This window comes from Sminthopsis crassicaudata, chromosome 1 (genome assembly GCF_048593235.1).
Source record: "Sminthopsis crassicaudata isolate SCR6 chromosome 1, ASM4859323v1, whole genome shotgun sequence".
In the NCBI taxonomy this organism is placed as follows: Eukaryota; Metazoa; Chordata; class Mammalia; order Dasyuromorphia; family Dasyuridae; genus Sminthopsis; species Sminthopsis crassicaudata.
The window spans coordinates 139,317,577-139,335,800 of record NC_133617.1 but is presented as its reverse complement, the minus strand read 5'-3'; the positions used below and the strand labels follow the sequence as shown (position 1 = coordinate 139,335,800).

General features: G+C 34.6%; 1 protein-coding gene across 7 annotated transcripts in view; it reads left to right on the top strand.

Annotated features, from left to right (window-relative positions):
- Window positions 1–18,224, top strand: part of GRHL2 (grainyhead like transcription factor 2) — a 211,429-nt gene that overhangs the window by 185,133 nt on the left and 8,072 nt on the right. For 6 of the 7 annotated variants that reach the window (XM_074267876.1, XM_074267889.1, XM_074267902.1 and 3 more), the window contains 2 exons: window positions 7,193–7,287; window positions 13,634–13,719. In XM_074267876.1, the coding sequence (XP_074123977.1) occupies window positions 7,193–7,287; window positions 13,634–13,719 (181 nt within the window). The remainder of the gene's footprint in view (window positions 1–7,192; window positions 7,288–13,633; window positions 13,720–18,224) is intronic. The other variant, XM_074267881.1, reaches the window with a different exon arrangement.

The following is an 18,224-nucleotide window of genomic DNA, read 5'->3' as shown; positions in this document are numbered from 1 at the left end:
AGAAACATTGTGTGAATCTTACTCTCATCAGAGTAGGCTCAAAGAGTAAATAATTGACATTTATTCTTCAGAGAATTATCTCTCACCTCATTAAAAGGGGGGAGAGGAAAAGGGAAAAGGAAAAGGGGAATAAGGGAAGGGTACAAGAGGGGGAGGGATACTAAAAAGGGAGGGCTATGCATCACAAGTGGGGTCTATAAATTAAATATTGGGGAAGGGGTTCAGGGGGCTCAAGGGAAAAAAGCATAATCTGGGGATAATATGACGGCAGGAAATACAGAATTAGTAATGTGAATGGCATGAAGTCTCCCATCAAACGGAGACAGCAGACTGGATCAAAGGTCAGAACCCTACAATATGTTGTTTATAGGAAACACACTTGAAGCAGGGAGATACATACAGAGTAAAGGTAAAAGGTTGGAGCAGAATCTATTATGCTTCAGGTAAAGCCAAAAAAGCAGGGGTTGCCATCCTTATCTCAGATCAAGCAAAAGCAGAAATTGATCTAATTAAAAGAGATAAGGAAGGAAACTATATCCTGCTAAAAGGTAGCACAAACAATGACATTATAACACTACTAAACATATATGCACCAAGTGGTATAGCATCTAACTTTCTAAAGGAAAAGTTAAGAGAGTTACAAGAAGAAATAGACAGTAAAATTATAATAGTGGGAGATCTCAACCTTGCACTCTCAGATTTAGACAAATCAAACCACAAAACAAATAAGAAAGAAATTAAAAAGATAAATAGAACATTAGAAAAACTAGGTATGATAGACCTTTGTAGAAAACTGAATGGTGATAGAAAGGAATATACTTTTTTCTCAGTAGTTCATGGAACTTATACAAAAATTGACCATATATTAGGACATAGAAATCTCAAAATTAAATGCAGGAAGGCAGAAATAATAATTGCCTTCTTCTCAGATCACAATGCAATAAAAACTATATTCAATAAGAAGTTAGGGGTAAATAGACCAAAAAGTAATTGGAAACTGAATAATATCATCTTGAATGACTGGGCAAAACAGCAAATTATAGAAACAATAATTTCACCCAAGATAATGACAATGATGAGACATCATACCAAAATCTGTGGGAGACAGCTAAAGCGGTAATAAGGGGAAATTTTATATCTTTAGAGGCTTATTTAAACAAAATAGAGAAAGAGAAGATTAATGAATTGGGCCTGCAACTTAAAAAGCTAGAAAAAGACCAAATTAACCCCCCCCCCAACCAAAAATCAACTAAAATTAAAAGGAGAAATCAATAATATTGAAAGTAAAAAAAAAAACTATTGAATTAATAAATAAAACCAAGAGTTGGTTACCTTTGGTAAATCTGATCAGAAAAAGGAAAGAGGAAAATCAAATTGTTAGTCTTACAAATGAAAAGGGGGATCTTTCCACCAATGAAGAGGAAATTAGAGAAATGATAAGGAGTTACTTTGCCCAACTTTATGCCAATAAATTTGATAACTTAAGTGAAATGGAAGACTTCCTCCAAAAATATAGGCTTCCTAGATTAACAGAGGAGGAGATAAATTGCTTAAATAGTGCCATTTCAGAAAGAGAAATAGAACAAGCTATTAATCAATTCCCCAGGAAAAAATCCCCAGGACCAGATGGATTTATATGTGAATTCTACCAAACATTTAAAGAACAATTAGCCCCAATGTTATATAAACTATTTGAAAAAATAGGAGATGAAGGAGTCCTACCAAACTCCTTTTATGACACAGACATGGTACTAATACCTAAACCAGGTAGATTGAAAACTAAGAAAGAAAACTATAGACCAATTTCCTTAATGAATATCGATGCTAAAATCTTAAATAAGATATTAGCAAAAAGACTTCAGAAAATCATCCCCAAGATAATACACTATGATCAAGTGGGATTTATACCAGGAATGCAGGGCTGATTTAATATTAGGAAAACTATTAGTATAATTGACCATATTAATAATCAAATTAATAAAAACCATATGATCATCTCAATAGATGCAGAAAAAGCATTTGATAAAATCCAACATCCATTCCTACTAAAAACGCTTGAGAGTATAGGAATAAATGGACTACTCCTTAGAATAATCAGGAGCATATATTTACGACTGTCAGTAAGCATAATATATAATGGAGATAAACTGGAACCTTTCCCAGTAAGATCAGGAGTGAAACAAGGTTGCCCACTATCACCATTAGTATTCAATATTGTATTAGAAATGCTAGCCTCGGCAATAAGAGTCGAGAAAGAGATTAAAGGAATAAGAGTAGGTAATGAGGAAATCAAACTGTCATTCTTTGCAGATGATATGATGGTATACTTAGAAAATCCCAGAGATTCTAATAAAAAGTTATGAGAAATAGTTCACAACTTTAGCAAAGTTGCTGGATACAAAATAAATCCACATAAATCCTCAAGCATTTTTATACATCACCAACAAAATGCAACAGCAAGAGATACAAAGAGAAATTCCATTCCAAACAAATGTTGAGAGTATAAAATATTTGGGAATCCATCTACCAAAGAAAAGTCAGGAATTATATGAGCAAAATTATGAAACACTTGCCACAAAAATAAAGTCAGATTTAAATAATTGGAAAGGCATTCAGTGCTCTTGGATAGGCTGAGCGAATATAATAAAGATGACAATACTCCCCAAACTAATCTATTTATTTAGTGCTATACCAATCAGACTCCCAAGAAACTATTTTAATGACCTAGAAAAAATAACAACTAAATTCATATGGAAGAATAAAAGGTCGAGAATTTCAAGGGAACTAATGAAAAAAAAGTCAGATGAAGGTGGTCTAGGTGTACCTGATCTAAAGCTATATTATATAGCAGCAGTCACCAAAACCATTTGGTATTGGCTAAGAAATAGACCAGTTGATCAGTGGAACAGATTAGGTACAAAAGATAAAAAAGGGTACATCTATAGCAATCTAGTGTTTGACAAACCCAAAGATACTAACATTTGGGATGAAAATTCATTATTTGAAAAAAATTGTTGGGAAAACTGGAAATTAGTATGGCAGAAATTAGATATGGATCCACACTTAACACCATATACCAAGATAAGATCAAAATGGATCCATAATTTAGGCATAAAGAATGAGATCATAAATAGATTAGAGGAACAGAGAATAGTCTACCTCTCAGACCTGTGGAGGAGGAAGGAATTTATGACCAGAGGAGAACTAGAGATCATTATTGATCACAAAATAGAAGATTTTGATTACATCAAACTAAAAAGTTTCTGTACAAGCAATACTAATGCAAACAAGATTAGAAGGGAAGTAACAAATTGGGAAAATATTTTTACAGTTAAAGGTTCCGATAAAGGTCTCATTTCCAAAATATATAGAGAACTAACTCTAATTTATAAGAAATCAAACCATTCTCCAATTGATAAATGGTCAAAGGATATGAACAGACAATTCTCAGATGATGATATTGAAATTATATCCACTCATATGAAAGAGTGTTCCAAATCACTACTGATCAGAGAACTGCAAGTTAAGACAACTCTGAGATACCACTACACACCTGTCAGATTGGCTAAGATGACAGGAACAAATAATGATGAATGTTGGAGGGGATATGGGAAAACTGGGACACTGGAGCTGTGAAAGTATCTGGCCATTCTGGAGAGTAATCTGGAATTATGCCCCAAAAGTTATCAAACTGTGCATACCCTTTGATCCAGCATTGCTGCTATTGGGCTTATATCCCAAAGAAATACTAAAGAGGGGAAAGGGACCTGTATGTGCCAAAACGTTTGTGGCAGCCCTTTTCGTAGTGGCTAGAAACTGGAAGATGAATGGATGTCCATGGAGAATGGTTGGGTAAATTATGGTATATGAAGGTTATGGAATATTATTGCTCTGCAAGAAATGACCAGCAGGATGAATTCAGAAAGGTCTGGAGAGACTTACATGAACTGATGCTGAGTGAAATGGACAGAACCAGAAGATCACTATACACTTCAACAACAATACTGTATGAAGATGTATTCTGATGGAAGTGGATATCTTCAACATAAAGAAGATCCAGCTCACTTCCAGTTGATCAATGATGGACAGAAACAACTACACCCAGAGAAGGAACACTGGGAAATGAATGTAAATTGTTAGCACTACTGTCTTTCTACCCAGGTTACTTATACCTTCGGAATCCAATTCTTAATGTGCAACAAGAAAATTGGATTTACACACATATATTATATCTAGGCTATATTGTAACACATGAAAATTTGGAAAAATGAATACAAGGGATAATGTTATAAAAATTACTCATGCATATATACTGTCATAAAATATAATTATAAAATTAAAAAAATTAAATAAAAAATATATAAAAAGAATAAAATAAAATAAAGTGGGATGCTCAAAGGGGATGGGCCACAGCCTGTAATCATTCAGAAAATGGCTCAGAGTCTAGACTGGATTTAGATTTTGCCTTCAACACATCACGTGTGACTCTAAGCAACTCTGACAGTCTAAGAGCAACTTGGGGAAGTTAATTCCTCTCTATGAGCCTCAGTTTCCTTATCTGTAAAAATAGTTGAGTTCATTAAACTTTAAGGTTCTTTCCCATTCTAAAAAAGAAAATTAAAAAAAAAAACAGACCAGAAGACTCATTACATTAATTTTTATCTTATAAGATTTGACTTATTACTGAGGTCTTTTGGGATTCTGACTTTGTTATCCAATATGGTAAGCTATCATTCTTGGATTTCTGTTATCCACAAATTTGATAATCATGCCATCTCAATCTTCCTGAAAATCATTGAAAAATAATTGTTGAATGAAATGAAGTCAGATTTCTGTGGCACTCTATGGTATACTTTTCTCCAGATTGGCATTCATGTATAATGGTTACTATTTGGTTTCAGTCATTCAGTCAGCTTCAAATCCACCAAAATATACTATCATCTAGTCTAAATTTGTCGTCTATTCTATCTAAGGACATCATCTAAGCTTCTGTCAAATGCCTTGCTGAAATCCAGTTGTAATGTGTCTATGGCATCCCCTTAATCCTAGAATTACATTTTCTTTTGAAAAGCTAAAATTAAGTACCAGCAAGCCATGAGTGCAGAATATTAAAAGTTTATTAAGCCTAACTTTCATCATGAGCACAGTGGGAAAACATTGTAAGGCTATAAAACCAACAATACTTTTTGGAATCATAGAAATCATAAAATAATCTAAGACTGAGCTTGAACTGCAACCTGGATTATTTGCTGACTTAACTATGTTCTTCATTGATAAGACCCTAAAAATCTCAGATCCTAAGTTTTTGCACCTTTACAATGGAGGCAGCAATGCCTTGGGATCCACAGGATAGTAGATTTTGAAGGTCTAGCAAGCATCTTGAAAGAGTGAAAATATGAATAATTAAAAGCACATTGAGATACCAAGGTGAGAGGATTTGAAATTAGAAAGTCCTCAGTTAAAATCTTGCTTCAGATTTGTTGGCTGTGTGAATTTGGGCAAATCACTTAATGTTTTTCAGCTTCAATTCCCTCATCTCTAGATAGAGATAATAATAACATTGACCTCATAGGGTTGCTATGAAAATTAAATGCAGTAAGACATGTAGAGTGTTTGGTAAATGTAGAGTGTTTGGTAAACCTTAAAATGCTGTATAAATGCTATTATATTCATAATAATAATAATAATTCAAGATGTTCTTTTAATAACAAGCTGGCAAAATCCAGATAGTGGAAAAACCATATATTTATAGATGGAAAAATTGATAAAAAATCAGCAGGTCTAAGAAAGTATAAAGCAGGTTTAATTATAAAAAAGTCGAGACCCCAAATCAGCAAAGAAAAGCATCAAGGAATAAATTCTCTATTTATCAACAAGAAATTGATTGGCCATTAATAACCGTAAAACTGGATATTCTATATCTTGAAAGGATAATTATGTAATTTACTAGACTTTTGCTGATTGATTTCAAACAATTTGATGGAATAAGCCTGTCCTTATGACTATATTTCTGACTTGCTAGTGAGAATGGGGCAAACTTTCCTCATCCAATCAGGACTTTCTGATGTTTTCTACTCTCTGACATTGGTTACAGGCACTGTAGAATTAATGCTGGTCCTAAATGTCAGGAAAACTGGGTTCACATCTTGGGTCTAGCATCAGTGGTCCTCAAACTTTTTAAATAGGGGGCCAGTTCACTGTCCCTCAGACTACTGGAGGGCCAGACTATAGTAAAAACAAAAACTCATACTCTGTCTCTGCCCCTCAGCCCATTTGCCATAAACTGTCGGGCAGCATAAACATCCTCAGTGGCTGCATCTGGCCTCTGGGCCGTAGTTTGAGAACCCCTGGAAATGCTATTCTTGTCATTTCTTAGTCCACTTTTGAGCCTTGTCCTTAGCTATTAAATAGAAATAAGAAAATTCGTATTATTACCCATCTCACAAGTTAAGAGCATAGAACCTAGTGAACTTTAATGTGCTATGTATAAATGAAAGTTAGCTATCATTGATGTTTTTTTCTGACTCTTAATTTTCAATTCCTTGCTTAAAAAGTGAGAGAATGACTTTTTCTATTATAATCATTCACATCATTTCATATTATTGAGGACCTACCATGTACCATTATTGAGTCCAAACACTAATGGAATACTTTTTAGAGCATACCTAGGTATGATTTACATTAGTGTTCCACTTCTACTAAAAATTATTTGATTGTTGCTTTTTGTAGGTTTCTTTGTAATAGTAATGCTTAAAAAGACCCCATCCTGGGAGCAGTTTTCTATACTGGCTTCTGAGCTACGTGTAACACTGAAATAGGCTTGTGTTTCTGCTATGCACAAAATGGCAACTCTCTACTAGTATATGTACCTGCTCTTCTTTCTCCTCATTGTCCTCTTCCCCTCCTGCATTCAGCATGTTCTACCTCCTTTCTAAGTTGTGCCTGATCCCGAGAATTCCCAAAAGGCTGAGGATTGGGTTCTTTTTTTTTTTTTTTTTTTTAATACAGCCATTTGTTAAAGAAATGAGACTTTTATCCCTCTGGCACCTGCTCCTCATCCTTGGATAGAGATAGAGAGGGATACCAAAAAATCCCAAAACAAACCTATTACTTAGGATGTTATCATTTCATATGCTTTTGTTTAATCATTCTCTGTGTGTTTTATCAATAAATTGCTTGTGTTCTTTTCTAGTAGCAGTGTCCTTGTTAAAAGGATGTTCCGGCCAATGGAGGAGGAGTTTGGACCACCACCTTCTAAGCAGATGAAAGAAGAAGGCATGAAGAGAGGTACTTAGCAGATAGAGACACCATGATGCATCATCGTCACTATGGTTATAGCAGTTCACATTCACCCATCTGAGTTTGCCAGGGACAACACTCACCACAGCTCAGTCTTTTTAGTCATTTATGAGTCTGGTTGTTAGTAAAACACTAACTAAGGAGGCCACATAAGATGACCTAAGGAAAATAGGTTCAAGAACATAATAAGACTGTCATTACACATACACCTACACTAGGGAAATTCTATAGTACTATATGAAACAATAGGATTTTAAACTTGCTAATTATTTTAAAATGGAAACAAACAAACAAACAAAAAAAACCACTTAAAGTACTCATCTGTATTAAACATGGGGAAAGCTTCAGTCTCAGGGAACCTGAATATTATTTGTAAATAGATCTGACTGACCCATGAAGTTGCTTAAGCAAATTGGAAAGTTGCAAACTATGTCCATAACAATGCTTTTGATTATTTCTTCTAGTAATAATTCAACATGCAGGTCAGCCCATGGACCTGATTTCCCTGGAGGCAAGTCTAGTCTCATTCAAGTCCAAGACACCAAAATATCTTTTGCCTGCTACTGGGGTTATGGTTTCTGCTTATTGATTTCTGGTCTTTGCCTTTTGACCTCTGCCTATAGTCTTCGGATACTGGTTTCTTAATTTATAACTTTTGGGTGGTCATTTGTAAATTGAATCACAACCTCTATAGAGCAAGGCTTCTTAAACTTTTTCCACTTGTGGCCCCTTTTCATCTGAGAAATTTTTATATGACCCTGAGGATATAGACATATAACATAGGTATTCAAACCAAGCATTTACTGATAATAAATCATAATTTCACTATGTCCACATTCAGCTATGAGACTCCATATGAGATCCCCAGTTTAAGAAACTTTTCTGTAGAGATTTTCTGGAACCACTGTAGCAGGTGGGATTTAACTTAGTCTTAATGAAGCATTCCTGACAATGGAAGTTGGTCAATTCTGAAATTGATTTTCAAAAGAAGTTACAGAAGGGTATTGTTTACCTTTTTAAAAAGTTATATAGACAAACCCAATTTAAGAGAACATTATCTTTAAGGCAGTCATAACTAGGTGACCTCTACATGTCCTTGTGATTCAGCATGTTTGATAAAGAGAACTACCCAACTTTTGGTGATTTCTTTCCAACTGTGGAAAGTAACTATCCAAACCCTGGTGCTATTTATAGTTTAATTTACTTCTCCTTTTTGCTGTTCTGTAAAGGGATTAACAATGAAAGCTCAAAAATTTCCCCATGCAAAGCTTTTCTCTCTAAATTTCCCATTTCTGTTTAGATAAACTTAGGGGGATTTGCTGACAGGCAAAGCAAGCTCTTTTTCTTGTGATTTTTCTGAATTGGGCAAGCTGAGCACCTTTTATTTAGACTCCTGAAAATATTTATCTCAGTATGTTGTAAGAATAGCCCTAGACTAAAAAAAACAGATATGTGGATCCTAAACCTGGCTCTGTAATTAGTCTTATTGCTATATAGCCTTAAACTCTCTGGATTTCAGTTTCTCATTTTATATGTTGATGATTTGTAATATCCCTTTCAGCCTCCATAAGATCCATAATCTAATGCCATAATATGACCTACTGTTTATTCCAGTTCCTAAAGGGAAAAATTTGCCATTCTTATCCTAAGCTTTCATAATCATAAGGTCTTTCTTTGTTTCCTCATGTATTATAATAAATTTTAAGGGTATAGTTGGTTAAAATCTCAGAGCAGCATGTCTACTGGAGGAGAAGGACATTGGATTACCGAAAAGGTCATACAGATCTGTTTAACCTATATCTCCTCTGGTATGAGTTAGTACTACTAACAAATATATCTAAAATAAAAAACAAATGCTTGATAATTTTTGTTAATAGAAATGTTATACTGTTGTAATTATAAAGGTCACTCACAGGGATTTAACCATGGCATCCATTGCCATGCAGTGCTTTTTTCTGTAAAGGGGAGGCCTACATCATCATTTGACCCACCAGAGATTCATGTATAAACCCTGAAGCAAACACAAAGGGGGAAAAACATATTTGTGTTATGTATTGATGCAATTTAAAAAATGTTTTGTCAAAGTGATGGAAATAGAGAAAGACTTAAACCCTAGATCTTCAGCATCACAGATATGGGTACAATAACCAACACTAAAGAGAAAAATATTCTTATAGCAAGAAAAGTTTTGGAGGAAGGGGACAAATTCCAGCAGCTGGTTGCTAGCAACACCATGTACTTCTATCTGACTGTTACTTTCAAACAGGTTGGCCACTCATTTCTCATGCAAATGTGCAGTTACCCTGGCCAAGCTCCATGAAGTTGTCTGTTGTTTACCCCTTGAAATTCTTGAGTGTAGATTAGTTCTGAAAGGAACTATTATCATCATTGTAGCTATTGTTGGTATTGTTTTGATACTCACTTACAGGCATGGTTCCTTCTAGAACAACTGGGATCCTTTCCCACTGAGCAGGATGAAGTTGCCTGTGGTGCCCAATGTCCCATGATGGAAGGATTCTTCCTGATGTTGTTGTTGTTAGAATTGTCATTATGGCTATTATCCTGCCATACAGCCCTAGTTAATAAAGGCCCAGCTCCCTAACAAAACAGCAGGGAGAGCTCCATAGACCCAGGATTTCAAGGCTCAGCTGTCAACACACTCAGCAGGAGAACATCTGAACAACCTTGCTCTTTGGTTATGTGCCAACTGAGCAGGATGATTGGATCCAATGATTTGGATGTTTCATTTAACCCTTTACAATGACACCAGAGATAGTATTAACAGTGACATGTTAGAAGCTGAGGCTTTAAAAGATCACTGGTCAAAACAGAGGAAACTCTGATTATGATTATGATAAGGCATAATTTCTGTGTTCTGTCTTAGGATCAGAGATCTAAAGCTGGAAGAAAGTGCCTCATTTTTTTTTACAGTGAGGAAAATAAAACTGAGAGATCACTTAAGGTGACTGAGGCAGTATGTAGGAGAGTCAGAATTTGAATTCATATCCTCTGACTCAAAAAAATCCTGCCTTTCTCTTGTTGCCCACAACCTTCCTTGTAGGTCTGTTATGATTTAGGAAATCATATAAATTCCAAGTAATTCATGTGCATAAATGTTCCCTTCAATAGGCATATAATGACTTTACCTCCCATTTATTCAAAACCAGTTTTCAAATTATTTTCTCATGTGATTTAATTAAATGCCTTCTATAACTTACATGTATATTTATTTCCTTCTGTTTCAATAACAATTCAGCCTTTGATCAAGGCCTTAGTTTTTTCATCTATAAAATAGACATATTTGAACCAGAAGTTGATTATAAAGGTTCCCTTCCACCTCTAACAGTTTGTGAACTGTGACCCCATGTGAATAGGCATCTAGACAATGCAATTGATAAAGAGTTGGACCTAGAGTTGGAATGACTTGAATTAAAATCTGATCTTTCACATTTGCTAGACCTTAAGCAAATCATGTCATCTCTGTTTGCCTTAGTTTCTTCATCTGTAATATGGGGATAACAGCAGCATTTACTTTCTAGAGTTATTGTGAACATTAAATGAGATATTTGATAACCCCTTAACACAGTACTTACTTAGTAACTACTTGTTTCATTTGGCTCCCCTTATTTAATTCACTAATCATTAGTTTAATTAATCTTTTTAGGTCTTTTTATATAAATCTTTTTATTTTCAAAACACATGCATAGATAGTTTTCAACATTGGTCCTTGCAAAACCTTGTGTTCCAAAAATTTTTTTTCTTCCTTCCTTCTTCCCATATCCTCCCCTAGGCAACAACTAATCCAATATATGTTAAACATGTATATTCTTCTATACATATTTCCACAATTATTTAGATCTTTTTTTTATAACAAATGAAATGATATTCCTAAAATATTTGTTGATGAGATTAATCTGTATATATTTGGTGATGGAGGTGGTAAGGAAAGTGTGGTTTGTCTATTGCAATTTGTCTTATTTTTCTGTTTGAAGAAAAAAATATTCATTAATGATAATTAAAAAATATTCTGATATAGCATCCTGTACAAAACAGAATAAAATGCAAGCAGAGTCCATTTGTATTTCAAGTAAATTCCCATTTCCCAAAGTCAGTCTTTTATGTGTTGTGACTTAGGAATTTATATATTAGTTCTGAGTCTTTTCATTCCTTCATTCCTTTCTAATGACAGGTCTAGGGACATTCATAACCTTCAAAGTGATGTCGTCATTGTAGTTGGGACTAGGACCTGAACAAGGTTTCCTTTAACTGTACATACTACTGTTTTTTGTACTTTTTGTTGTTCTTCTTTAATTTCACCTCTTCTTTCTTCTGAAATAGGAAGCATGAGTCATATCACTGGGGGGGAGAATAAAGGCAATAAATTTAGGATCAGTAAGTTTTATCTGAAAGTCAAATTCTCCAGCATCTTGCGAAAGTTGAGCCACAGTGTAACTGCTGAATTTGAAATATGGAAGGAGGGATTGAAATGTATGGTATTGTGAAGAGAACTCTGAACTATGTGAGGAGACTAAGATTCCAAACCTAGCTCTGCCACTAAATAGCTGTTTGGTTTTGGCCAAATTGCTTAGTTTATAGACTTCAGTTTTCTCATTTGTACAATGGGGGCTTGGACTACAATCTGATTGTGATAGTCTTCTACCTCTAATAATCTGTGAATATGAATATGAATAAAGCCAATTGATTAATGCAGAAAGAAGAAAAAATATATTAATTCCAGCTTTATTGGGGACACAGGAAAATTATAATGAACATATGGAAGCTTCCTAGGAATGAACCCCAATTTCATGTAGCTCATGATCCTGTCTAGAGTCTCTGTGCCAAAGAGCAATATAAGGTTTTAGTTAATGATTAATACACAAGTGGTAGATGAAACTTTATAATCTTTGATGAAAACTCTAACTAAACTAATATCAATCCTGAAAAATATATGTGGCCCCTGAATATGTCAGCACATAATAACAACAACAAAACAACAAAAGTTGTTTTATAACAATAACTTACATAATATAGTACTTTACTGCTTTCAAAGCATTTTCATAGATTATAATTTTGGAAAATCAGGATATATAGAGGGGGGAAACTGGGTTTAGGAGACAGATCTGCATTTGAATAAATCCTGCTCAGTCATTTATTGACTCCTTATTTGCAAATTAGAGGTAATGACACATTTCATTTCCCATTTCACAAAGTTGTGAAGAAATAACTTTTGTAGTTATTATTACTAATAGTAATAATAACTAAAGCTCTATGAAAATGTGAATATTTGTGCTTGTTATTGGATAAAGACTAGAACTGTGATCTCATTGACAGAGGAGTCTCTTGGATTAGGAGACCAATGTTTGTCACTATCTCTATAACACAGAGAGCAATCTAGAGAACTGAGAATTAAAATAAATAACTTGCCCAGTCATACAGGCTGTAAACTTTAGAAGCATTTGAATCCAGGTCTTTCTTACTCCAAAGCCAACTCTCTCTGCTAGATCATGATGCCTTGTATCTTCATCACCATAACTCCCCCCTCCTCTGCCCATTATCATCATCATCATAAGGATCACCATAAGGATCAAGCAATCCTTAAAACACATTTATGTTAATGTTCAATTATACACTATTAGAATTGAAAGTGACCTGTAATGTCATTAAGTCCAACTCATTCATTTTATAGATAGGTAGTACTTTTGGGCAGGTGGGTTGGGCAAGGATAGAGCACTGAGCCTGTAATCAGGAAGACCTGAGTTCAAATATAGCCTCAGACATTTACTAGCTATGGGACTTTTGGGCAAGTCACCTAACTATTTGCCTCAGTTTTCTCATCTGTAAAATGAAGACGAGGGAAATGATAAACCATTCAGGTATCTTTTGCCAAGAAAGTTCCAAATGGGGTCATAAAGAGTCAGACATGAATGAACAATAACAACAAAAAGTACTTTTACCACCATACTGTACCATTTCTAGAGTGTAAGCATAGCATTGTGCTGGGGCCAGGATTGGGGTTTGGGGTGAGAGGTTCCTGCCCCTTAAGTATTGAAAGCTTAGAAAACCAAGATATCAGCCTTTCATGAGCTCATGCTATGAAACATGCTTAGATTATCTGGCATTAAATATTTACTTCCAATGATTCCTGCTGCACACACTTTATATGAATGCCTTTATTTGCTCTTGCAAAATGGTGGGGTGGAAGGGGGGGTCAGGACTTTAAATGACATTGTTCCTTCACAACCACATTTGAAGGTCTGTTTAGTGGGGATCATTCATCTGTGGCATCTCCTTGCAAATCTAATCACTTTCTCCCCTTCTCCCCCTTCTCTTGCAGTACTTTTGTACGTGAGGAAAGAGACAGATGATGTGTTTGATGCTTTGATGTTAAAATCACCCACGGTAAAAGGACTAATGGAAGCGGTAAGCAGTGAGCTCTTTTCAACAATCAGGAAACCTCATCACATTTTTCTTAACTCAAAACCATTTCTCAAAATGCAGTTTTGACAATTTTTGGAAGCTATTTTATCAGAAATATCAAGCTTTGTAAAGACTTTGCTTTTTCCCAGAGAGAACCTGGAAGGATGAACAGTTTTCAAATATATGACTATTGAGAAAATGTTAGGATACAAAGTATGACCAGCCTGTGAAGTTGCACATGCTCATTTACTAAAGACCAAAGCAGAAATATTTAGTTTTAGTTTTATGTCAACAGACATTTAATTAAATGTAGACTATCCATAGGGCTACTATCTGTATTCAAGACAGTGCACCATAGTGAATCGACAGCTGAGCTTGGAGTTGGGAAGATTTAAGTTCACATTTCATTCTTGACACATATTTGCTATATTTAATCTCTCAGCATCCTGAGTAGCTTCTCTAAGTCTACAAATTGCAAAGTAGGTGAAGATCTTTATTAATAGAGAGAACTCCTTACTTTCTATCTCATTGAAATCACAAATCCAATTTGTTTGTTTAAGTGTAGAATACAGTGATAAGCATTGTGGTAAACTAGTAAGAACTTGACACCTCCAAAAGGAATTGTAACACATGCTAAGGACTTAAAGAGCTGCAAAGCACTCCGGGAGATCTGGCCCCAAAGGTAGGACTAAGGATGATTTCAGGAAGAATGCAGTCTTTGAGTTGACTTTTCAGAATAAGCAGGAACTCAATAGGTGAAGAAGGGGAGGGAGCAGAGTTCAGGCAGAGTAGAAAATATGAACAAGGATATCAAGGCAGGAAAGACTTGGGTGTGTTTAGAGTGTAGAGACTAATCTACCTAGATCTTGGATACATGACAGGAGTAAGATGTGGTAAGGTTTGAAAATCAACTATGTCAGATTGTGGAGGGCCTTTGTGACATCACTATTCATTTTTTAATTTTTATATCCTTTTTTTAATGGAAAGAGAAGTTGACATTTGAGGAAAAAAGGGAAGTTAACCATAGAGTGGGCAATTAAAAAAGAAGAAAAGTAGGTCATACCATTAATATGTTTGTGAGCTTTTAGAGGACAGGGTTTTTTTTTTTTTTTTTTTTTTTTTTTTGTTTGTTTGTTTGTTTTTTTTTAATCCCCAGCACTTATCACAGTAAGTGGCACTTAGTAGGTGCTTAATAAATGCTTGTTGATGTAATCATATTAAAGATTTTTAAAAATAATCTTTATGCATTCTGCTGTTTTTGTTATTTTTGTGAAGTGTGACTATTCACACAAAACACAGAAAAGCAGAGCACCTTTCAAAGAACATGTTGAATTTTATTTACTTTTTTAAAAGTAAGCTGTTTGCATTTTTATGTGTAATAATTTACTTTTTCTATTCTATTTTGCATATGGAAATGTTATTTTTGTGGTATTCATTAATTTAAAAATAAATTAAAATTGTTATTGTGTTGTAGAGAATCCAAGTCAGTTCTAGATCTGGAAGATCTGTATTTTGTATCCTAATTCTTGGGAGTTTTCATTTTGAAGTTTCTTTCAGGAGGTAACTGGTAGTTCTATTTCTACTTTGCCCTTAGATTCTAAGAGATGAAGGAAGTTTTCTTTCAAGATTTCTTGAAATATGATGTCTAGGATTATGATAGATAAATTCTTAAATTTTTCCTTCAATATGTTTTCTAGATCAGTTGTTTTTGCTATCATAATATCTTACATTTTTGTCTATTTTCTAGTCTTTTAAATTTATTTTAATATTTTTGTTGTCTCATGGAATCATTGGCTTCTATTTTATCCACTGTGATTTTTAGGGAATTTGTTGCTTGGGTAAGATTTTGCAACTATTGTGCTAAATAAGATATTAATTCCTTTTCCAATTCTTTCATTTATTTTCCAATTTTTCCCCTAGTATTCCCATTTTACTTATAAGGATATATGCAATTCAGGGCCAGTTAAATGATACAGTGGCTAGAGCACTGGCCTGGAATCAGGAGAACCTGAGTTCAAATGTGTCCTCAGACATTTAACACTTCCTAGCTTTGTGAAACTTGGGGAAGTCAATAAACCTCAATTGCTTCACACAAAAAAATGCAACTTTAAAAAAAAAGTTTTCTTTATTTCTTCTAGGAATTGTAGTTAAATTTGTGCCCAAACAGTGTTTCTCTTTGAAGTTTTGGTTGTAAATGTTTTAGAATCATTCTCTCTTTCTGGATTTACATGTTAAGCTTCCCTGTCACCATAATAGCTTTTTATGATATAATTCTCTTGTTTGGTTGTTTGCTCATTCTTCCAGCCTATTTTCTAAATTCAGACTTTATATTGGGGTTGAACCCTATGCACTTCTTGAAGAAAGATCTGGGCTTGTTTACCTTCTTTCTTATGATATTAACTGTTCTGTTATTCCAAGCTTCCAAAAACAGTTTAACCTAGGGACCTACAAGATTTTTAGTGTTCCTAAAGTGGTCTGGTCCAAGGCAAAGTACTCTTCAAGTTCCTAACCTAACTTTGAGTCTAAGCAATTAGTTCAGAGTGACAGAACTGCAGATTCTCCTTTGGTCTGGGATTCTTGTCTTGGTTATTCCTCTGCTACACTTCTGCAACTTGTTTCTGAAATTGCAATGCCCATCCTAGGCAACACAATCCCTTCTTTAGTCTACTCTGAGTCTGCAACTTGGAAATGGGTATTGTGTGATTGATAAAGTTGTAAGCTGGAATCTGTTCTTATCACAACGCCCAGATATGGGTCTGGGACCTACTTGTGTTCTAGTGCCGTTCTAGTGTTCTAGTCCCTCCCTGTGCTAGAATGCTTGTCCAGTCCAAATTCCCTCCCTAGTGTCTATCTCCCTATGCTGACCTGGGCTGGGAAAATACTTCATTGTGACTTTTTCTGAGTTTTCCCCATCAAGATGTGTTCTGATGCATTCCTCAAGATCTATTTATAGAAATTTGAGAGGAAGCCCTCCGTATTTCTTTCTGCTTCTCCAAATCTTGGTTCCACTGTACCCTTTCTATGATACTATGTTGACTTACTTTAAGTTAATATAAGTAGTAACTAGCAGAATCAGCATTCAAAATTAGGACCTCTGATTCTAAATCTAATATATTTCCCCCTTCTACCATATTGACTCTCTTAATACAGAGACACACCAATCAAGAAAAATCTCTACCTCATAAGACTTAGGTGATTTTTACCTTGTTGTTCAATAGTCTTGGCTTTGTGGTATAATGTTCATTATTTTTGGTCCTTCTTATTAATTCCTACTTAGTCATGATGGTGCTCACAACAATGGCATATTTCCAAAGAAATTAACAAAATACCTGTCTAGTAACATTTTTGTTGGCAAATACCACTGTGGTATGTACTAGAGAATATTTGTTTTTTAAGGCTTCTCTATTATTCCCATGCTATCCCAGTCTTCCACCTAAGAAGCAAGAGGACTGAATAAAGCCAACCTAGACCTGTTCCATTCAGAAACATTTTTACCACATGTTTAGGCTGGCATCAAAGTACCTTACTCTGGATACCCTTATCATATAGGCTGGAAATGGATAGATGTTTGGACAGGTATTGGGCTTAACCCAACAGATATAGAGGACTTCTTAATGACTTCTGAAGCCAAAAGTTATAGATCTAAGATTGTAAGTCACTTTACCTACCCAGGATTATGTTTTATAATCTGTAAAATGAATGGGTTGGACTAGATGACCACTAAGGTTTCCTAATAGCTCTAAATATATGCTCAATGTACACATGGTGTTGCACTATGCATTTTCCATTATATATTTTGAGTATCCTATTAATGTCTGCATTTCTCATGATATTTGGTGTACATTTGGATTATAGGGAATTCATAATGAAAAACTCTTTATGTCAATGCAGATGACATCTGTTTTGTATTTTATTGTTTTAGAGAGTTGCATGAGAATACTGAATAGTTAAGTGACTTGCTTAAGGTCACATAGTCATTATATCAGAGAAAAGACTTGAACCCAGATATTCCTAAGTCCAAGGCTGACCCTTTCTGTCTATTAGACCATGCTTCCAGGGAATTATTTTTTAAATGGATTATATAAATTCTTGATAATTTACCTTATCAATAATCACTTCATAATTTATATTAAAATGTTAAATATGGTACAATGGATAGAGTGCTGAGCCTGAAGTCAGGAAGATGAATCTTTCTGAGTTCAAATTGGGTCTCAGACACTTAGTAGCTGTATGATCCTGGCAAGTCACTTAACCATATTTGCTTCAGTTTCTTCATCTATAAAATGAGCTGGAGAAGGAAAAGACAAACCACTACAGTATCTTTTTCAAAACAAACAAACAAAAAACAAATGAAGTCACAAGATTCTGACCTAAGTTATTGAATAACAACAAAAATAAAGATAATGATAATTACCATTGGTATTGCCCAAAAGATTCTGTTTTTGCTCAGATTGAAATTTAGAAAACAATCAGATCTGTAGAATTGATGGTGATGTTTAAGCTCTTAT